Source organism: Nerophis ophidion, linkage group LG16, assembly GCF_033978795.1.
Source record: "Nerophis ophidion isolate RoL-2023_Sa linkage group LG16, RoL_Noph_v1.0, whole genome shotgun sequence".
Classification (NCBI taxonomy): domain Eukaryota; kingdom Metazoa; phylum Chordata; class Actinopteri; order Syngnathiformes; family Syngnathidae; genus Nerophis; species Nerophis ophidion.
Genome location: NC_084626.1, coordinates 11,710,960 through 11,734,535, shown reverse-complemented (window position 1 = coordinate 11,734,535; position 23,576 = coordinate 11,710,960). Strand labels below are relative to the sequence as shown.

The following is a 23,576-nucleotide window of genomic DNA, read 5'->3' as shown; positions in this document are numbered from 1 at the left end:
GAATAAAAAGTGTTCACAATTTTTTTTCATGTAAATCTATTAGCGTTTCAGTTCTTGCTCTATTCAAAATTCCAATATTAAGCACTTTTGCTAATCGTTTACCATTAATTGATTAACGTGGACCCTGACTTAAACAAGTTGAAAAACTTATTCAGATGTTACCATTTAGTGGTCAATTGTACGGAATATGTACTGTAAAATCTACTAATAAAAGTTTCGATCAATCAATCAAAAATCAAGTTTGACTAATTTCGATAGAAATTAATTTCACAATAAAGGAGCTGTGCCATAAGGCAAGGCTCTCAATCTACCAGTCAATCTACGTTCCCATCCTCACCTATGGTCATGAGCTTTGGGTTATGACGGAAAGGACAAGATCTCGAGTACAAGCGGCCAAAATGAGTTTCCTCCGCCGGGTGGCGGGGCTCTCCCTTAGAGATAGGGTGAGAAGCTCTGCCATCCAGGAGGAGCTCAAAGTAAAACTGCTGCTCCTCCACATCGCGAGGAGCCAGATGAAGTGGTTCGGGCATCTGGTCAGGATGCCACCCGAACGCCTCCCTAGGGAGGTGTTTAGGGCATGTCCGACCGGTGGGAGGCCACTGGGAAGACCCAGGACACGTTTGGAAGACTGTGTCTCTCGGCTGGGCTGGGAACGCCTCGGGATCCCCGGGAAGAGCTGGACGAAGTGGCTGGGGAGAGGAAAGTCTGGGCTTCCCTGCTTAGGCTGCTGCCGCCGAGACCCGACCTCGGATAAGCGGAAGATGGATAGATGGAATAAGGTAGATACTATCTAAAATAAATTTATTCAAACAAAATATGTTAATGACTATTATTTTTCTTGTATTATTGAAATCAAATTTATCAGTGTGGCTGTGACTATTTCTATATTTCGTAGGTAACTTTCTGAGTTATTTAATAAATAAATCAATGTTGCAGTACTTCTATTATTTAAATCAAATGAAGAAATAGTTTAGGGACTTTTGATTTATTTAAAAAAAAAAAAAAAGCAAAAGACATGGAGGACTTTTATTGTTTTACCATGTTTATAGTGCCACATCCCTCACAACTTTTAACCGCGACTGTGCATTAACACACATACTCTCACTCGCACGCGCACACACACACGCACACTTTATTCTCACACAGTTTTTGATGTAAACATTGCAGGCTTTAAGAGTGATACCAAAAGCAAGGTAGTTTGAATTGTTTGTCAACAGCGTCGATTGTTTGAGTCTATAAGAGAATGACAGAAGCAGCAGAAAAAACACCTGTAGATGTGATTAGAACCATGTCCTCTCGGTGAATTTTTTTTTTCCCGTATATCAAAATGTGGCAAATATGTTGTATTTTGCAGAAGCCATTAGTGGTGGGGATGTTGTGAAGTGGAACATCTAACAAAGATTCCCCATAAATCCTTCCTATGAGAAAAAAGCAGAGTGTGTCAATTCCCTTGTTTGGTCACAGGCTGAGGCCCAATCCTGCCGACTCCATTACCTTTTTGCACGCACAAAGTACAAGGCGTTAGTTTTAGGGTAGTACTTCACGTTCTGTTTTTTGTCCATTAGACCCCCGAATATAATAAGCTCTCCTCTGCCCTGCACCACAGTGTGGAGGCTGGTCTCCGGTGGGCCCGGAACAGCGGCAGGAGTCCCGTTTCCATAAACTCTCCAAGACACGGTGCCGGTGGTTTTGGCGCGGGACACATCCAACACGTACATCTGCATCGGCTTGCAATTCAGCGACTGATACAGAGGTTTACCTACGTTAAGACTCTGAGGGGGATGGTGGCCGAGGCGCCGCGCAATCGGAGGAATGGCGTGTCCGTCTGCTCCTGCGGCCTGTGGTGGGCTGGAGGACGGCGGGATGGCAGGGGGCCCCGCTCCAGCACCCACGCTTCCTCCACCGGGAGACGCTCCCTGCGTTTGAAGGGAAGGCAATGATAATGAAGATGGTAAAGACGAGGAAGATGTGCTTTTGACTGCCTCCAGGCCTCGTCGTAAGGCAGCGGGGGACACTGCCCCCGGCGGGGTGCGTGGCGACCCCATGGGAGGTGTGTGGACGCCGTTAGTGCTGGGCACTTCAGGGAGGTGAGCGGCTGAAGGTGCGGACTCCCAGCCATAGTCTGTGGAGGTGGGTGGGTGGGGGCGAAGGGGTGGCGATGCAGCCTGCGCCGGACTGGTCCGCGGTGAAGGGGAGGAGCCGTTCAGTAAGGGCGGGTGCGGCGCGAGAGGATGGCTGTCAGGGCATTGTGAAGGGGACTGCTGTTGGGAAGAGGACGGGCTGCCGTCTCTGGCGCCAACTCTGCCCGTAGGTCGGGGTCTCAAGGTGCCCCATCGCCCGTTAACACAGGGAGCCTCTTCCAGAGCTCCCAGAACCACACCGGCCGCTCCGCTGCGGACGGGAGAATGTGATCGCAAAGAAGGCGGTTCCGGGCCCAGTGGGGCGGGTATGGCACTTATGGGCGAGGGCCGGGAGTTAAGACTTGGGCTGAGTGGGGCGCGGCCAGATGGAGCCTGTGAGAAGACCACCACACACTGGCCCACCTTGAAAGAGAGATGAGCAATACTTAATATAAAATTAAACAAATTTCTGCCTCATAAAAACACAATTATCTCCAAAAAGTGAGTACTTTTCTGTAACCGTTTTATTATTCATCTTGTCAAAGGCCAATAGTGAAACCCGCTAATGTCCCCAGACCAACTATGTTGGTGAGCAAAGTAGGATTTATTTATTACAAATCTTATATTTTTTATAGCTAGAGCATGAAGTACTGTTAGCGCCCTTCTAGATACAATTCTTAATGTTATGAGAGCCTTTTAAAAATTAATTAACACCCACATAAGTAACCTTTACATTCTTTTAATACAAAATAATAATGCTACCTAAGGCTGAGCCAATCAGTAACCACGATACGGAATAGAGCGCTCTGATTGGTTTGGTGTCATCTGGCGGCCTTAGAATTTATTTTCTACTATAGAGTAAAGCCAATTAAGTTTAGTGTAATCAAAAGGTGCCCCGCCTAAGTCAACAGAAAAGAAAGATTATCTCGTTTGTGTAATGTGTTGAGGTACTGCTAATTTATCTACTTACACAGTATAGCAGAGCAATCTATTGTTTAGTGCAAAAATATCTTCAAAATACAAGCACAGCCGCTTTAACCCGAGTTCTACACTCATTTGGTTTAGTTTTAGGTTATCCACCAAAATAAAGACTTGTGCATGTGTGAACAAACGCTTTAAGAGTTGTCATTTGAAAGTATATAGTTACTGGTAACTTAAGTCTTAAAGTATTCACTACACCAGTGATATTTTTTTTTACTGCAAAATGATGTATTTGCTGACAACAGGCAATACAAAGAGGTACTTTGATAAGAAAAAATACCGAAAATATTACAATGAACTGTAACCGTGGACCCCAACCAAGGTACTGTGGGTTACCAGTACCTTAGCACCCCTACTTTTCACAACATTGTCCTGTTAGAAGATTTGGTAAAAATGTGTGTACTCGCATTCTTTAGCAAAAACTGTAATTCCCAACTTACTCTACAAGCAGGGTGACACCAAAGTTCTGGTGCTCCATGATCCTCGTTTTCCACCTGGAGCTGCTGCCATCTCCATGCAGGTGCGTCCATGTGAAGCAGCCAGGCATCTTTGAGAAGCTGAGACATAACACCGGGTATCATAACGATATCAAGCACAGTAAATGGTAAATGGGTTGTACTTGTATAGCGCTTTTCTACCTTTTTTAGGAACTCAAAGCGCTTTGACAGTATTTCCACATTCACCCATTCACACACTGATGGCGGGAGCTGCCATGCAAGGCGCTAACCATGACCCATCAGGAGCAAGGGTGAAGTGTCTTGCTCAAGGACATAACGGACGTGACTAGAACGGTAGAAGGTGGGGATTGAACCAGTAAACCTTAGATTGCTGGCACAGCCACTCTCCCAACTTCACCACGCCATCCCCATAATGGATGATTTACGATCCACTGAAAAATATAAATCACACCAAGATATTATTGACTAAATATCTGGCAATGCAAGTGAGTGCCAAGATAATTGTAACAAACTGTTCAGCCCAAAATGATTCCTATCCCAGATCTTATCAGACAAGTTTGTGGAAACATTATACTCCGCTCCGACATTTATTTCAAATTTAGATTGAACTGTAATTTGTGCACACGTTTCTTTGCGACTGAATTTGGGGCAGCTTTTTAAGCAGCAGAAGTCTTTAAGTTAAAGTTAAAGTACCAATGATTGTCACAAACACACTAGGTGTGGTGAAATTTGTCCTCTGCATTTGACCCATCCCCTTGATCGCCCCCTGGGAAGTGAGGGGAGTAGTGGGCAGCAGCGTTGCCGCGCCCGGGAATCATTAAAAAAAAAACTACATATGGACTGCAAATAAAATTAAAAAGTTACACACTTACACACCGGTTTGTGTGTGTGTATATATATATATATATATATATATATATATATATATATACGTATATATATATATATATATATATTGTATACATACATACATACATGTATACACATATGTACAGTGTACATACATATCTCAAATAATTGATGTTACTTTTTTTACTTTGTAATGATACTTTGTTATTAATAGTTTATTGTTTTTATTTAGTTTTGTTGTCCTATTTTAGAAATTTATTAGTAATATATTTTCAGTTATAATGAGAGTTGTAATTATACAATGCACTTATTTAATTATAATTTTCACATTTTAACTTGATGTTTTGTTGATACGGTACATTCATGTTTGTTGACAAGGCATAGCATGGCTGTACTTGAGTGACATACATATAAACATACATACACATATATACATATACATGTACATATATACACACACACATGTACATGTACATATACATATACACATATGTACACATATATACATACATATATACACACACACACACATATATGTGTATATACACAGAAACACATACATATATGTACACTATATATATATATATATATATATATATATATATATGTACACTATATATATATATATGTACACTATATATATATATATATATATATATATATATATATTACATCCAAATATACATAAACATGTGCATATTTGGCCACACACATACATACATGCATATAAACACAGATATACAAACATATATGAATACTGAACAAAAATATAAACGCAACACTTTTTTGCTTTCGAGTTGAACATACATACATACATATATATATATATATATATATATATATATATATATATATATATATATATATATATACTATACTATATACACAAAATACCTATTCCTCTCCAATATTGTTCACAAATCTGTCTAAATCTGTTTGTGAGCAAGTCTTCTTTGCCAAGATAATCCATCCCACCTCATACGTGTGGCATATCAACATGCTGAGTAAACAGCATGATGATTGCACAGGCGTGCCTTAGGTTGCACAAATGTGCAGTTTTGCTTTATTTGGGGTATGGGGGGGCGGGGTGTGTATGTGGTGTGACCACAAATTACCCTACGCACTGCAACACATCTCCTTTGTATAGAGTTGATCAGGTTCTTGATTGTGGCCAGTGGAATGTTGGTCCACTCCTCTTCAACTGCTGTGCCAAGTTGCTGGATATTGGCAAGAACTGGAACACACTGTCCTACACGCCGATCCACAGCATCCCAAGCATGCTCAATGGCTGACATGTCCGGTGAGTATGCTGGCTATGCTAGAACTGGGTTGTTTTCAGCTTCCAGGAATTGTGTACAGATCTTTGCAACATGGGGCTGTGCATTGTCATGCTGAAACATGAGGTGATGGTCTCGGGTGAATGGCACAACAATGGGCTTCAGGATTTTGTCATGGTGCATCCAAAATGCCAACAATAAAATGCACTTGTGTTCGATGTCCATAAAAACATACACCTGTCCATACCATAACCCCAACATGGGCCACTCCATTCACAACATTGAGATCAGCAAACAGATCTCCCACACGACACCACAGACGCTGTCTGCAAACTGCCCTTGACAGTAAAAACCAAGATTCATCCGTGAAGAGAATACCTCTCCAATGGGCCAGACGCCATCAAAAGTGATAATTTTCCCACTGACGTCGACTACGATGACAAACTGCAGTTAGGTCGAGACCTTGATGAGGACGACGAGCATGCAGATGAGCTTCACTGAGACGTCTTCTTACGGTTTGTGCAGAACTTATTTGCTCATGCAAACCAATTGTTGCAGCAGCTGTCCGGGTGGCTAGTCTCAGAGGAATACGACGGTGCACCTGCTGGATGTGGAGGTCCTGGGCTGGTGTGGTTACACATGGTTTGCTGTTGTGAGGCCGGGTGGATGTACTGCCAAATTTTCTGAAACGCCTTTGGAAACGGCTTATGGAAAATAAATTAACATTCAATTCACATACAACAGCTCTGGTGGACATTCATGCAGTCAGCATGCCAACTGCATGGTCTTTCAAAACCTGCGACATCTGTGCCTTTGTGCTGTGTGATAAAACTGCACATTTCAGAGTGGCCTTTTACTATGGGCAGCCTAAGGCACACCTATGCAATAATCATGCTGTTTGTTCAGCATCTTGATATGCCACACCTGTGAGGTGGGATGTATTATCTTGGCAAAGAAGAAATGCTCAGTAACAAACTTAGCAGGACTTGTGAACAATATATAAAGGGAAAAGGTATTTTGTGTATATAGTAAAAGTTTTAGACCTTTGAGTTTAACTCTTTATAAATGGTAGCAAAAACGTTTATATTTTTGTTTAGTATATCTATATATTAGAGATGTAACAATACACGGTATAGTAATAAACTGCGGTAGAATTCCTGACGGTTAGTAATACAGTTTAAATCAGGGGTCTCAGACCTGCGAGACGTTATTCTGCGGCCCCCACCTTAATACGAAAGTTTAATGTTTGACAGCGTTGTGTGCGGAGCTGAAGGAATCTACCAATCAAGGTGTGGTGGTATATGGCTCTCAAGAACGGAACATTGACGTCACTTGCATCACACAAGCAGAGAAATGTTTTGCCGCTTTTCCACTAGACTCGCTAGCGCTCTTCCTCCCTCGCTCGCTCGCTCGCTTTCTCTCGAGCTCTCTCTGTCACTGTGTGTGCGTCTCTCTCTCGCTCTCTGAGGTGGTCCGGTAGCTTGCGACGCATTCCGCCGAATGACCGAGCGACAATACAAAACTGTGGTGCACTGGACCGAAGCGCCGATATTCCGACAGAGTCGCTGCGCTAATCGGACGTGTAACACATTAGTCGTGATGTTAGACCGTTCGGGGCTAATTGTGTAACCGTAACTGTAAAATCCATAGCGTGCTCATAACCACATTCGAGCTGCCGACATGGCGACATACAAACTTCACTGGAGCTACCGTGCATGCTTGTCACTTCTGTTGCATGCTGGGGTAGTGTACTTCTTATATTCCCTAGTTCATAAAATCACAGTAAGTATGTGTATACATTGTTGCTGACTGGAGGAATCGATTTATTATTGTTATTACCTATGACTTATCTATTTACATAATTCTCATTTTGTTCATTTATATTTTGATTTTATTTTGTGTTGAAAATAAAAATAAAGACATTTAAAAATATTTATTTTTTAAAATCTCTGCATTCAGTGGCCCCCAGGCAAATTGAGTTTGAGACCCCTGGTTTAAATATTTAATTACCAAAAAAAAAATAAAAAATCGTCATTTATTAATGCAATTAGGCAACACTGCTTGCTTCCTGGATACTGAGTCAGGGCATGCGTAATTCGGCTTGAAGAAACATGGCGGGAAACAACGGCAGACTTTGCAACGGAGACTTCCCCTCGGTAGTAAACAGAGCCGAGCACTTGGTTCAACTTCCTTTTCCCTCGCTTCATTTTCATAGAGTTTCACCTTGCGTTTAAGAGAGCTTTGCGGTTTTAAGATGACTATAGGTGTGGACAATATTGGAGACAAACTCATTTGTCCCACACTAAAAGTATACAGCGAAAGAGAAAACTATTTGATGTTGCATTTATTTTCTCAATACAGCATCCATTAGTTGCTGTGACAGAGTTGATGTGAGGAAACAGGCAGCATTTAACTTTTTTTATAAAGTCCTTAGTTTGTTTATATGGATCTCACTTGTCCTTTATTGAACTGCAACTTTTGTCAGCGTTCAAATATCATCAATACTACCTATAATGTTTTGTCATCTCATCGAATTGAACGTAGGCTGTTAAGATTGTGTATTCACTGTGAGAGGTATCACTCCTGTTTACTTTTGTTGGCCAAATTGTTTGTGAGAGGTATCACTCCTGTTTACTTCTGTTGGCCAAATTGTTGCACTGAAACAAAAGGAGGCGTTGTTAGAGAAGAACAAAGCTTTTTTATCTTTTTTGGCCAAACTGCTTCATGTTTTACAAACCCCGTTTCCATATGAGTTGGGAAATTGTGTTAGATGTAAATATAAACAGAATACTATGATTTGCAAATCATTTTCAACCCATATTCAGTTGAATATGCTACAAAGACTACATATTTGATGTTCTAACTGATAAACATTTTTTTTGTTGCAAATAATCATTAACTTTAGAATTTGATGCCAGCAACACGTGACAAAGAAGTTGGGAAAGGTGGAAATAAATACTGCTAAAGTTGAGAAATGCTCATCAAACACTTATTTGGAAACTCTCACAGGTGTGCAGGCTAATTGGGAACAGGTGGGTGCCATGATTGGGTATAAAAGCAGCTTCCATGAAATGCTAAGTAATTCACAAACAAGGATGGAGCGAGGTTCACCACTTTGTAAGCAAATTGTCGTACAGTTTTAGAACAACATTTCTCAACGAGCTATTGCAAAGAATTTAGGGATTTTACCATCGACTGTCCGTAAAATCATTAAAAGGTTCAGAGAATCTGGAGAAATAACTGCACGTAAGTGATGAGATTACGGACTTTTGATCCCTCAGGCGGTACTACATCCAAAACCACATGGGCTCAGGAACACCACATGGGCTCAGGAACACTTCATAAAACCACTGTCAGTAACAACAGTTGGTTGATACACCTGTAAGTCCAAGTTAAAACTCTGCTATGCAAAGTAAACCCATTTATCAACAACACCAAGGAACGCCGCTGGCTTGGCTGGGCCTGAGCTCATCTAAGATGGACTGATGCAAAGTGGAAAAGTGTTCTGTGGTCTGACGAGTCCACATTTCAAATTATATTTGGAAACTGTGTACGTGGTGTCCTCCGGAACAAAGAGGAAAATATCCATCCGGATAGTTATAGGAGCAAAGTTGAAAAGCCAGCATCCGTGATGGTATGGGGGTGTATTAGTCCCCAAGGCATGGGTAACTTACACCTGTGAAGGCACCATTAATGCAGAGTGGTCCATACAGGTTTTGGAGCAACATATGATGTCATCCAAACAACGTTATCATGGACGCCCCTGCTTAATTCAGCAAGACAATGCCAAGCCACTTGTTACAACAGCGTGGTTTCGTAGTAAAAGAGTGCGGGTACTTTCCTGGCCCGCCTGCAGTCCAGACCTGTCTCACATCGAAAATGTGTGGCGCATTATGAAGCGTAAAATACGACAGCGGAGAATTTCTCCCAAACACGATGTCGCAATTCATCGTGTTGATTGCTGCTGTTATTTAATCTTTTATGTCATCGAGGTCTTCCAGGGCTCTTTCCTTTACACAAGCAGCCAGTCTCTAAACTGTTTAACCCACTGTCAAATGCTTTTATTCCAACACGTGACTTCTTCCCAGAAGTGAAAGCCAGATGGGCTGTTCTACAGCAAGCAGTGTGCAAACTTTCTTAAGGCAAAATAAACTTAAATCTTCCTTCAAAAAGCAGATATGAGCAAATGCATGCTCTGCAATATAATCAATTCCTCCATACTTAATCAAAAAGACATTTGTCAAGTGAAATCAATGATTATGCCATTTCAAAGATTTTTACAGCCGAAAACAACGCAAGCATAGGACATTTTTTTCTTCAAGAAAGGCTAAATTGAGATTTCAATCGTACCCATTGAGAACAGAGCTAGTTTGACCACAACGTACATTTAAAGGGCGGGATGTGAGCCGAAAGGGACGTCAGAAACATCCAAGCAAAATTAAACATGCATAAAACATAAGCCAAATAGTAAACAGAAATATACCTTATTTGGCGCTATAATTTTAAATTAGCCTACACTTCTGAATTTTTAATTTTTCTGTTCCATTTCGACCGTTGAAAGCAACCAAAAACGATGACAAACATTGCACGCCACTCCTCTTACTTTTTTCAGTACGTGTCATAGCTCATGAGCCGAAAGAAGCTATTCCTGATAAACCGCTTGGAAAGTCACAGATAAAACACACAGCAGTTCCATCATGTTTTTTTTTCTTAAAGTGACTCAGTATTGCGCTTTGTTTTATAATGCATCAATGGTTCAGTATTGTTTGACCCATCATTAACTAAGTGTGATTTTCCAACTTTCATTGTATTACCTTTCATGCTTGTATTTAATTTTGCGCAAAAAACTCAAATTTTACAAAGGCATGTTTGCTGCTGTCTGGTTTCATGCTGCATGTAAATTCTACACCGCAAATGTGGACTTTATTCAATCTGAGATTAATTACATCTATCCTGTGCTAATAAATGTTGTATTTTTCCATTGTCTTGTATCATTTCTATTGAAAAGATACCCATTTAACAATTCAATCCTCCAAATTTGGTCAGGGTATGAATCATTTTGGGCTAAATTCTATGTAAATGCTCCACTAAAGCAGTTTGTTTAACATTGTATATACCGTAGTTTTCGGACTATAAGTCGCAGTTTTTTTCATAGGTTGCGACTTATACTCAGGAGCGACTTGTGTGTGAAATATGTTTTAGTTATTTGAATGACTCTTACCATAATATGTTACGTCAACATACCAGGCACGTTCTCAGTTGGTTATTTATGCGTCATATAACGTACACTTATTCAGCCTGTTGTTCACTATTCTTTTTTTTTTTTCAATTGCCTTTCAAATGTCAATTCTTGGTGTTGGGTTTTATCAAAAAATGTGACTTATACTCCAGTGCGACTTATTTATGTTTTTTCCCTTCTTTATCATGCATTGTCGGCAGGTGCGACTTCTACTCCAGAGCGACATATACTCTGAAAAATATGGTAGTTCCCAATAAAATACCTTTAAGATATTCTGAAATATTTAACTTAGTGTTGGCAAGTGGGGAGCAGACTGTAGTACGTTTTCCATTTTTTTCGGATTTGGTATTTAAAAGAAAGCTTATGATCAATTAAATGCCAAATGGGAGAGAAATAAAAGTGTAATTTACAGCAAAGAGATAATGGATAAAAGTTTTGAATTTGAAAGTGATTCAAGTATAGAGAAATAAACACTCACAGCATTCGGGCCTCCACACCCTCCCAAGATGAGTAACGTCTGATCATCAATCACAATCTGGCGGAAAATTTTTATTGCAGACATAACTTATATTACATTTAAGAATTTTTTTTTATTTAACTGAGGATGTCTTACTTGTGACTGGCCACCTCTCGGGTGTGGGGATGGGCCAGATATAGCTGGTTTGGACCAGGACCACTGTTCCAGGTCCAAGATCCAGACGTCATTACTCCTAAAATGTACACATGGAAATAATAATACTTAAAGAAAAGGTTCATGTTGTAAAAGACACCAAAGATGAGGTGTAAAATGTGAGAAAGAGGCAAATAAATACAAGGTAACTGCATACATTTGCCGTGCCACCAAAGAGCCTCCAAAGACCACCATGACGTTTCCAATGACCGATGAAGAGTGGCCTGCCATGGGTGGCGGGCCGTGTGTGGTTACTATGCAGTTCCACCTAGGGCAGCAGCAATGCAGATAAACAAAAATAAATGTCAAATGATGCTTAATTTCAAACGGCACATTTTCTTCAAACTCACCAGTTCTTAGATGGAGAGTAGGTGTGGATTTCATCAAAAAATCTCTCCGGTTGGTGCAGTGGGTAAGGACTGGGGCGGGTCCAGCCTCCAAACAGCACCAACAGATCTTTGTGCATCACAAGAGTTGCTCCAGCTTTGGGGGAGGGATAAGAACCTGCAGAGAGGAGAATCCTTCCAGGATAACTCACATTTGATTATAAAATAATCAAGGCAAGTGGAGACAATAGCAGTGGGAAAGACATCAATGTGATACAAGGTCAAGTTGTTTCTACCCAACTAAGCAGCAAATAACATCACATGAATTTAACCTTGACACAGTTAAAAGAGTCGACAATAATGCATGTCACATTTAGGAGCCATGCGCAAAAAGGCTTTACCCGTGATTACATTTGAACCGATGTTACCACTAACTGGTACCTGGAAATTGATACGGGTAATCAAGGTTTCCCATATTCAGTACTTTTGTCTGTGTTCATGTGGTTATGAATGTGGTTTTTTTTATCATAGAATCTATTGTTTTATTCAGTATCTAACAGAGATGATCATGATAATGGTGCCGTTGATTTTGTTTTCTTACACATCTTAGTCTTGTTTTCAGCTATGCATTCATTTAATTTTGTCCTCAGTGTATTGCGTAGTCCGGAAGTAGTCTTTGCTGTTAAGTTTAACGTGCCAGTCTTGTCGAGCCAAATATTGTACTTATTAAACACCAGCTGTTTGATTGTAACATCAAATGTAAATGCCAATTGTAAAAAAACTAATTCTAATCAGTAGCATGAATATGGCATATTCAAAATAAATTAGCATCGAGCTAGCACATTTTAAAAAGTGGAACTTTTATGATTGAGCGTTTTCTATCAGGTTTGCCTTCTTTGTTAACATGTAAAATTGCAACAGAATAGTTGAGGACACTATGAATACACCTCTTTGCTAGACAAGTAGTTGAGTCGGGGCTGAGACTGAAACCGGAACTGCAAATCAATACAACTCTAAAGCATCAGCTTGCTAAGAGACTGCACAAGTTGCTTAGTTTCAACTTAAATCAGCAGAGAAAATGTATTTCTCGACTCCCTGAGCATATGAGATTGTTTGTTAAGGGAGAAAAAACATTTCCTTCAGTTTTACTTTCCGAGGGAAGGACAGAAAAACATCTTGTTTTTATTAGTGTCCGCACCTGAAGTAGTCATACCTGAAGCTAGAGGGCGAATCCACTCTTTGCTGTTCAGGTCTAATCTCCATAAATCGTTAAAGGCAGCATTGCAGCTACTTTGGGTGCATCCTCCGAACACGTACATGGATTGGTTGGAGTCATAATAACAAGCACCTGCAAAAACAGCAGATGGAGAACAAGACAATTAAAGACACAATGATCAAAAGAACGATTCAATAGGGCGGCACCATTCTCTGAAAAGATTCTCGCAATTTTCTTGCTTAGAATTGACATTGTTATTCTCTCGGAAATATATTTCTTTGCGTATGTACCCACACAATATGTTTAGACACACGTTTGCATTTTTTTTTTAAACGCACAATATTCTTATTACTGATATTATCAGAATACTCATGGTTTTGTTCTGCCTTAAAAAACATCCAATGGGCTATGCCGTTCATCTGTAATGATGCTGGCTCGTTCATAGGGTGTCACTACTGATAGCCTGTGTGCTGTAGGATGTTCGGAGGTCCACAGCATATACTAGTAATGTTTTGACTGCTGTCATCTTTATGGTGTATTTTCATGTCCAAAAAAGTTATGGTCCCATTTATTTCCTCTTTATGTGTGAATTTTCATTTGTGAATTTGATGTTTCCAGTCTTAGCAATACTGTTGAGGTGGTGTCACATTTTTTTCCCTCCAGAATGTCATCCACGTATCTTCTCCAGAAGGTGGGTCTGCAGTGTATAGGTGCAGTGTTGTTGGCTACCCCACTAGCCCAATAGTACACAGTATTAAGTTCCGTGACATACAAATTATCAAAAGCGCTCATTGAAATGAAAAAAACCCTCGTTGGGCTCACAGAATACCACTGTAAAAATTCTAAACTCGCACGGGATCTCAACACAAAATTGGAACCAGATGAAACGTTTGTTTTACATGACGTCATTTCATTGTTCACCAAAACCCCAGTAAATGTCACCTTGCACATCGTCAATAAACTCATCACAAAAAACAGGACTCTAAAATCAAGAACAAACATCATACCCGAAGACATACACATATTACTCAATTTTGTTGCAAAATCCATATACATTCAATACAAAGGAATAATATACAGACAAAAAGAGGGATTTGCAAAGGGAGATCACTCATCAGCAATAATTAGGAGTTTCTTCATGGAAGACCTGGAAAATACCGCTGACAACACAGCACCCGTACACTGCAGATTGGAGAAGATATGTGGATATTCCAGAGAAAATAAAAATGGGACACACACAGGATCTTGCAGACCACCTCAACAGTATTGACAAGACTGGAAACATCAAATTCACACATAAAGAGGAAATAAACGAGACGGTCGTTAGAACACTATGAACGGGCCAACATCATAACAGAAGAAGACAAAAAAGAAGAGAAACATAAAAAATGCACTCAAAAACTGGGCCATCGAAAAAGGGGGAGAAGTAAAAAAACAAAGAAAAAACCCAGAGAAAAATGTGAAATAAAGAACAATAAGGTCATAACCTTACCACACATTAGGAGAATGACAGAACCAATACGGTGTGTCATGAAAAAACACAAAATAAACACAACAGTTAAACCTCAAACAAAAACAACAGTTACTTGTACTACCAACGGACATAATAAAACAAAACAAAATATGCAATGTGATTTATGAAATCCTGTGTTAATCATGCAAAAATATCATAGATTGGAGAAACGGGGAAGACATTTGACATAAGGAAGAAAGAACATCAAAAAGAATGTGAAAAAGAGACAACTGGAAGGTTCAAAAGAAGTCTAAAACAAAAATCTGAACAGGAATTGTAATCGTTTTCTAATCGTGAGGAGCCCAAAGATTCCAGCCTCTAATTGTAAGTAAAAAATTTTTACAAAGCCCTTTTCACAGATAAATTCACAAAGCGCCGTACAAAGCAGATTAACTAAAACCACAATTCAATTAAAACAACAGGAGCAACATCATAAAAATGATAAAAAGTGGATTAAAAATGATAGTGAAAAGGTTCATTAGCTATTGATTGGCCACACTAAATTGGCCCTAGTGTGTCAATGTGAGTGTTGTCTATCTGTGTTGGTCCAGCAATGAGGTGGCGACTTGTCCAGGGTGTACCCCGCCTACCGCCTGAATGCAGCTGAGATAGTCTCCAGCACCCCCTGCGACCCCAGAAGGGACAATCGGTAGAAAATGGATGGATGGAGGTTCACTGACTAAAACATTTACTAAAATAAGTCTTCAAATGTTTTATTATATGTGCCAACACAGTCAAGCTAATGGAGGGACTGGTGCAAGTAATTCCGGAGTATGGTGACTACAGCATGGAATTCCAGGTCTCCACGGGTTTGAAAATGACTTTTTGGAATCTTTAGCAGAACCTGAACTGAAGACTGAAGGCTGCACCCTGAAGTGTAGGGACATAAGGTATCAGTGATGTACTGAGGAGCCCCACCATGCAAAGCAAGTATCTTAAGCGTTTACTTGTTCAGAGTGAAAAGACAATTGCAATAGTCAATACAAGACGAAATGAACATGTGAATGATAATTTAGAGATCCGAATTTGACAAAAAATTTCTCACTTGAGAGATATTTCTCGGGTGAAAAAAGCAGTTTTTGGTCAGTTGACAACAGTGACCCTTCAGACACATTGACTGATTGAACACAACCCCAAGGTTTCTGAATCCAGTTTTAACAGATGCACCCAGAGTACCAAATCATCATCGTGGATGTTGTACCAGTAAGAGTATTAGTGGTTGTATTTTGACACGCGACTTCTTCTCGGAAGTGAAAACCAGTGGTGGACAACCAAGCTATGGTGGCTGTTGTACAGCAATCATCACACAAGCTATCGGAGTACAAAACAGGCTTAAAGGCCAACTGAAACCCATTACTACCGACCACAGTCTGATAGTTTATATATCAATGATGAAATCTTAACATTGCAACACATGCCAATACGGCCTGTTTAGTTTACTAAAATGCCATTTTAAATTTTCCGCGAGGTATCCTGTTGAAAACGTCGCGGAATGATGACGCTTATGTTGACGCGTGCTTGTGACGTTATTGGTTGGAGCGGACATTTGAGCCCAGCACCACTGACGGCTAAAAGTCTCTTTTCATCGCATAATTACACAGTATTTTGGACATCTGTGTTACTGAATCTTTTGCAATTGGTTCAATTAATAATGGAGACTATAAAGAACAATGCTGTTGGTGGAAAGCGGTGGATTGCAGCTGGCTTTAGCAACCAAAACACAGCCGGTGTGTCTTTTGTTGTTGTGAAGCTAAAACACAGAGCGGTCAAGCGAACATGTTTCTCTACCACATGTCAACCAATTGTGATATTAAGTCGGCTCTTACCGGAGACTTCAGCGGATTATGTGACCTCCTCCTGCAGCTGTCAAAAAGGCAGCTGTGATCTTGGCTCCTCCATTGACTTCTCTCTGAGACACTGGCATTCACCGCAGCTCTCCGACTTTCAGGTATGACTTTATAATCTCACTAAAACACTATTAACACAATGAGCAGATAAGGGATTTTCCAGAATTATCCTCGTAAATGTGTCTTATAACATCTGAATCGCTCTTGCTGCGTCACTGTAACTTTCCTCATCCATGAATATTTAATCCTCGCTCAAATTAGTGGGAAAATCGTCGCTTTCTCGGTCGGAATCGCTCTCGCTGTTGGTGGGTATGATTATAAACAATGTGAGGATGTGAAGAGCCCTCACATCAGTGACGTCACGCGCACATCGTCTGCTACTTCCGGTACAGGCAAGGCTTTTTTATTAGCGACCAAAAGTTGTGAACATTATTGTCGATGTTCTCTACTAAATCCTTTCAGCAAAAATATGGCAATAACCCGAAATGATCAAGTATGACACATAGAATGGACCTGCTAACCCCGCTTAAATAAGACAATCTCATTTCAGTAGGCCTTTAAATCTTCCTGCAAAAAGCAGATACGAGCAAAAAATATAACTCTGCAAAGGAATACATCCCTATACTTTATCAAAAAAATGTTGAGTGTTATCAAGCATTATATATCGGTCACGTTCTCAGACATATCAAACTATTGTGCTCCTAACGACATTGTACATGACAAAACCGATGGAAACTTGGAAAAGCATGCAGGTCTACAATTCAATTTCTTTGTGTGTGGTTGGGCCAAGGAAAGTAATATAAAGTCTCCCGCATATATCATGCCTGGTTTTTGCTCGTCTATGGTCGCATTTCATAATTTAACTTCACGTCTACTAATGCTGTTTTACGCGCCGTTTATGAGTAGCGTATTTTCCCCATCTTTATCAAAATATAACTATAGATGTCAACATTGTGTATGTGTTGAAAGCTTCATTCATGGTTGTTGTCTTTCATAAAAGCTTAACTCTTAAGTTGGTGCTGTTCAAAACATCCATCCATCCATCCATTTTCTACCGCTTATTCCCTTTTGGGGTCGCGGGGGGCGCTGGCGCCTATCTCAGCTACAATCGGGCGGAAGGCAGGATACACCCTGGACAAGTCGCCACCTCATCGCAGGGCCGCTGTTAAAAACACTCTTAGGAAAAACATGTTTAAGAAATACAACTGCTATTAAGATAATACTTAAATGGGAAATCAACAATAAAAATATATCAAACGAACCTTAAACGGAATGATCACTGCAAACTCATGCATTATTCGACTCTGCTCCCTTGGACTGAAATGTGAGCTGCATGCTTTTTTCATAGTCGTTTCGTAAAATGTTGGCACCTTTCCTCCCTTTTTATTTATCTCTTGAGGAACTAACTCAGAATTTTTTTTAATCCTTTTAGCGATTTAAATGATTTGTACAGCCGTAAACAACACAAGCACATGTTCATTTTCTTCTTTGAGAAAGGCTAAATGGTGCCTAGTACCCATTGAAAGAGCTAGTTTGACTACCACATGTATTCATTGGGCGGTACGTGAGATAGACGTGACGTCAGTAACATCCCAGCAATTAAAAAAAAAAAAAAGATCAACTTAGCAATACAACTTTCTAAAATGGTTAATTTATCCTTACACATGTATGACAGTTAAGAACGTTAAAATGTGACTTCCCTTAATAAACATTTTACGGTGATCACAAGCCTGGAACGGGATAATTCACCTTACATAATTTCCTATGGCAAGCGTTTTACAATATGAACAAATCAAAGGTCAACCAGAACCCCCGAATGGAATGTGCTTGACCTTATGATCTGCTGGTTGCATTTTGCAAATGAACAACTAAGTTGTCATGGATGACTGATGTGCGTGTATACTGACTGTGTGAAAAGCGCTGAGTAATGGGAGTTCCAGGATATGGATAAGTCCGACTTTCCCATTGGATGTTTCCCTCCTGGACGGCTCTCAAGAAGCCATGGTAGCACTGATAAGCAACACCTAGTCATTGGGGAAAAAGGTCAATATCCAATTTGTTAACAAGTACAGTATAGCTCAAATAACAAGCAGCTACCTTTAATGAGGCGATACCACTGCTTGCATACAAGCGCAGCTGTCTTGTGCTCCTGGTAAGGTGACAGAAAAGACAGAATGTACTCCAGAACTTCTTCTGGCAGCTCTACCATGGTTCTCCCTCCAACTTTGGCACAAGTGTCCATGTTGCCTTCTCCTTCTCCATAGGACCCCATCTTTGCTTCAGCCACCTGTGTTATTCCAGCAGGATCTGCAGCATTGTCTTCTGTATCCATGGCAACGAAACAACCATCATCATGGTCAGTTGTATGGGACATAATTGTTATCTGTTGGGACAGAAGACAAGATGGGTGATGCAGTAAAAGCCACTGATCTACACACATCTCGAGCTGACAGGTTTACGTTGACATAGGTCGTCGTAGAAACTGAAACTAACCTGTTTGCACATACGGTGCCTTTGGCCAGAGACATAAAGAGAATGGCTGATAGAGGATTTTCATTTTTAAGAACAATCTTTTGTTTGAATACGATATTGTAGTGACGGAAGTATTGTGTATGGTTCTCAGTAGTTGAGATGTTTGCCTGCTAGTTAGCACCAGATCAAGAGAGAAGAGTGACTGAGCTGCGTTGGCCGCACCAAGGTTTGGAATACGATTTGCTTTTAAGGTAAATAAAGATCTATTCTGTGCAAGTCAATGAAATGCTGATTTGTGCAGTCATCCTTCCTTGTCATCATTTTGCCAACATGACAAAATTATATATCCTTGTCGAACTGATGTGCTGCACTAATTTGCTTGTAGGTCTAGCTTTTGTACAAATCTATTTTTCAATCAAAAAAATGTAATAAAATTGTGTCAAATCAAGGTTAATTTGATCATTCTTTTATTTTGAAGCTTACTTTGCACTGAGCAGAAAGTCACCTAGTATGTTTTAACGTTGAGCAACGAGACAGTAGCTACATTGTCACAGAAAACAATGATTGATGATTTGGAAGCTTAAAACAATATAACACATATCGACATGTCATCTGTCCATCCATCTTCTAACACTTGGGTTCGCAGGGGGTGATGGAGCCTATCACAGCTGCATTCGGACGGAAAGCGTTGTACACCCTGGACAAGTCGCCACCTCATCGCAGGGCCAACACAGATTGACAACATTCACACTCACATTCATACACTAGGGTCAATTTAGTGTTGCCTATCAACCTATCCCCAGGTGCATGTATTTGGAGGTGGGAGGAAGCCGGAATACCTGGAGGGAACCCACGCAGTCACAGGGAGAACATGCAAACTCCACACAGAAAGATCCTGAGCGCAGGATCAAACCCAGGACTACTCAGGACCTTCGTATTGTGAGGCACATGCATTAACCCCTGGTCCACTGTGCTGCCCCTATCGACATACAGATTATTTATTTTACAGGAATGATGATCCCTATGGGTCTGAATTTCGATGTCCACAAAGGCGGTCGACCATGTATGTAGACTTAAGCGGGCCCTTTTTAATGATAACAACTCTGTGGAACTGGACATGATGAATTGTTCAACATGGATGGCTTGTCGACTAAATCAGTCACTGCGGTTAGATTGGCATTTCCAAACATTTTTTGTCCCCTGCTGATCAGTTTTCCCTCAGAGGTCATCAGTTTTCCAATTGTTAGGTTTACGGTATTTGCATGCAAACTAGCGTATGCCGTTTACATGTGAAGTAGGGGTCGAAGCAGACATCCAATCCGCGTGACTCCTCTGCTGCCAAGGTCAGCGGTCTATTCCCCAATAATTCATCTATTAAGTCGTAATGGACAAAACCAGCAGAATTCAAGCCACTGGTGTTGTTCTGTTTTTTAGCCTTAGTGTACCATCTTGAGCGTTTTCCAACGATACTTAACCTGCTCGGTTGTCCGAACAGAGCCAGCATTGCGCAAGTCTTCACACTTTTTTTTATAAATGTCACCGTTCCTATGCTTTCTTCCATCTATCCATTAATCTGTTTTCTACCGCTTGTCTCTTTTGAGGTCGCGGTGGGTGCTGGAGCCTATCTCAGCTGCATTTGGGCGGAAGGCGGGGTACACCCTGGACAAGTAGCCAACTCATCACAGGGCCAACACAGATAAACAGACAACATTCACACTCACATTCACACACTAGGGCCAATTTATTTTTGCCAATCAGCCTATCCCCTGGTGCATGTTTTTTGGCGGTGGGAGGAAGCCGGAGTACCCAGAGGGAACCCACGCAGTCACGGGGAGAACATGCAAACTTCACACAGAAAGATCCCGATCTCAGGATTGAACTCAGGACTACTCAAGACCTTAGTAATGTGAGGCACATGCACTAACCCTTGTTCCACCATGCTGCCCGGTCAGCAGTCTATTCCCCAATAATTCATTCATTAGGTGGTAATGGACAAAACCGGCAGGATTACAGCCGCTGGTGTTGTTCTGTTTTTTGGCCTCATAGTATGCCGTCTTGAGCGTCTTCCAACGATACGTAACCTGCTCGATTGTCCGAACATAGCCAGTATCGCGCAAGTCTTCACACACTTTTTTTTATAAATGTCACCGGTCCTGTGCTTTTGTCCATCTATACACGCCATAATGTTAAGAATGCTATGGTAGATTGTAGTCTCTCGTCACACCAGTAATGCTGACTTTGGCTCGCCATGCTGTTTGTTTGTATTTATCTGTCCTTCTTCCTCGTTCTCATGTCTCTCCCGCCCCACTGTTGAAGTGTCACTCGCCGTAATCCCGGAAACAGGATGATGTTCCATCTGACGTCAAGAGTAAATAGGTCTCTGGTGGATACATGCGTGTTTAAACGGTTGTGGACAGTTGTACCCCAGCAGTACAAAGCGGTTCATCCGCACATAAGCAGGCGACCAAAAACATTTGGAAATGTGCATGTAATAGGGCTGGGCGATATATCGCGGGTCTGTCTCTGTGCGATATAGAAAATAACTATATCGTGATATTCGAGTATACGTTCTCACGCAGTTGCTTTTAGCTGCGGGCATTACACTACAGGCTCTTCCCACTCCTTCTTGTGTCTCCTTCTCACAGACACCAGGCGCAGGTTCTTACATATGTCACATACTGTCATGTCATACGTCACATACGTATACCCCCTCGCAGAGCGGAGAGGTAGCAGCATGGATAACGTTAGCTGTGATGTTAGCGAAGCCGTGCGAGTGGTAATACGAGAGAAAGAAGGTGTGAAATCTGGTAACAAATGAAGGAAAAATTAATTCCCAAAAAAAACATCGTCTGGCGGTGGTTTGGCTTCAAGCCGGAAGATGTCGAATAGACAACTTTAATTTGTCAAGTGTGGGGCACAAGCATTGCTATCAAAAGTAGCATAATTTCAAAAGTTACCCGCTAATAACTGTTTAATAAATACAGTTTTGGTCAATTGACTTAGTTCTGATTTCCTTCTCTGCATGAAAGTTTAACATGAATATATACTAATGCAGTGTGAAGATGAATGTTTTAATGTAGACACATAGAATCATCATACTGCTGTTATTATATGTATCAAGAGTTAATTCAAAGCTAAGGCAAAATATCGAGATATATATCGTGTATCGCAATATGGCCTAAAAATATTGAGATATTAAAAAAGGCCATATCGCCCAGTCCTAGCATGTAACCAGACTCACTGTATTTGAAGCTGATGTTATTGACGCTACAAGGACCGGTATCGTAAAATAAATCATGTTGGTGGTGTGTTAACAGTACAGGCTGCATCGGCATCATTGAAGCCAGCACAGGTGCAACAAACCATTTTAAGCGTTTTATTATAACGTAACATACATTGCTATATTAAATGACAACAACCATCTTGGACTCAGAATAACCTTTCGCTATCATGTTAAATGTTTTCATTGTTCGAAACGCCCTTCTTCTGTCTTTCACATCCATTCTACTATATAGTTAGCCACATTAGCCTAGCCTATAGTATCATAACGGGTATGTTGGGGTGCCCTTTGCAATGAGCCAACAAAAAAACACAACTGCAGGGATTATTCGGTTGATTTTGTTAGGTTTTCAGTTAATTACGAAATCGTGCGGGGTGGCGTCATATAAGTATTTTTAAGGCTAAAGCCCCACTAGTGTTATGCTAATTGAGATGGCTAGCCTGCCGAGCATCGCAGCTATCAGCTGGGAGTATCCGCGCAAACATGAACAAAATATGAACATTTCACAATAAGTTAATAATGCGATGTTCTGACCACTCGCTGATGTCGATGACATGGCGATGTCTAGCGAGCGAGTAGACGGACGCTCCCTTCCTTCATTCCGCTCAGCTCATGTACGCTACCGTTAGCTACTAATTAGCTCGCTCTTTTTTAGACGAGCTTTCTTAGCGTGACGTTGTCACTTTCAGCCCCTTTTGTACCGTCGGAGCGTCGACGGGTCTGCCTTTAAAGACGTGCTCCTCCGTGGTGGCGTGTTAAAGGTCCGCTCGTCCACGGTTATCAGCTCCGGTGGGTCCTCGGCAGCCACTGAACAGTCGCCATCTTGCACTCTGCAAATGCGCGTCTTTCAGCAGCACAGAGACACACACACACACACGCACACACACACACACACACACACACACACACACAGCCGGTGGGTGGGTGGGCTCCGTGCGGCCCCATCTCCGGTTAGGGTGGGTCCTCTACAACAGTGGTTCTCAACCTTTTTTCAGTGATGTACCCCCTGTGAACATTTTTTTAATTCAAGTACCCCCTAATCAGAGCAAAGCATTTTTGGTGGAAAAAAAGAGATAAAGATGTAAAATACAGCACTATGTCATCAGTTTCTGATTTATTAAATTGTATAACAGTGCAAAATATTGCTCATTTGTAGTGGTCTTTCTTGAACTATTTGGAAAAAATATATATAAAAATAACTGAAAACTTGTTGAAAAATAAACAAGTGATTCAATTATAAATAAAGATTTCTACATATAGAAGTAATCATCAACTTAAAATGCCCTCTTTGGGGATTGCAATAGAGATCCATCTAGATTCATGAACTT

The 23,576-nt window shown here is 40.9% G+C and overlaps 1 protein-coding gene across 5 annotated transcripts; it reads right to left on the bottom strand.

Annotated features, from left to right (window-relative positions):
* Positions 1-1,012: 1,012 nt before the first annotated feature.
* Positions 1,013-23,148, bottom strand: fbxo42 (F-box protein 42). 5 transcript variants are annotated; one of them, XM_061874239.1, is made up of 10 exons: positions 22,950-23,148; positions 18,594-18,879; positions 18,404-18,520; positions 13,119-13,268; positions 11,948-12,098; positions 11,752-11,874; positions 11,538-11,634; positions 11,403-11,459; positions 3,542-3,658; positions 1,013-2,543 (listed from the first exon to the last, which is right to left on the bottom strand). In XM_061874239.1, exons 2-10 carry the CDS (start codon positions 18,868-18,870, stop codon positions 1,491-1,493), a joined length of 2,142 nt encoding a protein of 713 aa, XP_061730223.1. In that variant the 5' UTR covers positions 18,871-18,879; positions 22,950-23,148; the 3' UTR covers positions 1,013-1,490. The 5 variants fall into 5 exon arrangements, with proteins under 5 accessions (XP_061730223.1, XP_061730225.1, XP_061730226.1 ...); XM_061874241.1 differs by having other exon boundaries at positions 11,752-11,862; positions 11,945-12,098; positions 22,950-23,146; XM_061874242.1 differs by having other exon boundaries at positions 13,134-13,268; positions 22,950-23,146.
* Positions 23,149-23,576: the final 428 nt, after the last annotated feature.

Excerpts from the sequence above, each read along its gene's own strand:
- fbxo42 (XM_061874239.1), bottom strand. The coding sequence starts at position 18,870 with ATGTCCCATACAACTGACCATGATGATGGTTGTTTCGTTGCCATGGAT. Across the intron at positions 11,460-11,537 it reads CGAGAGGTGGCCAGTCACAA|ATTGTGATTGATGATCAGAC; the intron begins GTAAGACATCCT and ends ATTTTCCGCCAG. Across the intron at positions 2,544-3,541 it reads GGTGTCACCCTGCTTGTAGA|GTGGGCCAGTGTGTGGTGGT; the intron begins GTAAGTTGGGAA and ends CTCTCTTTCAAG.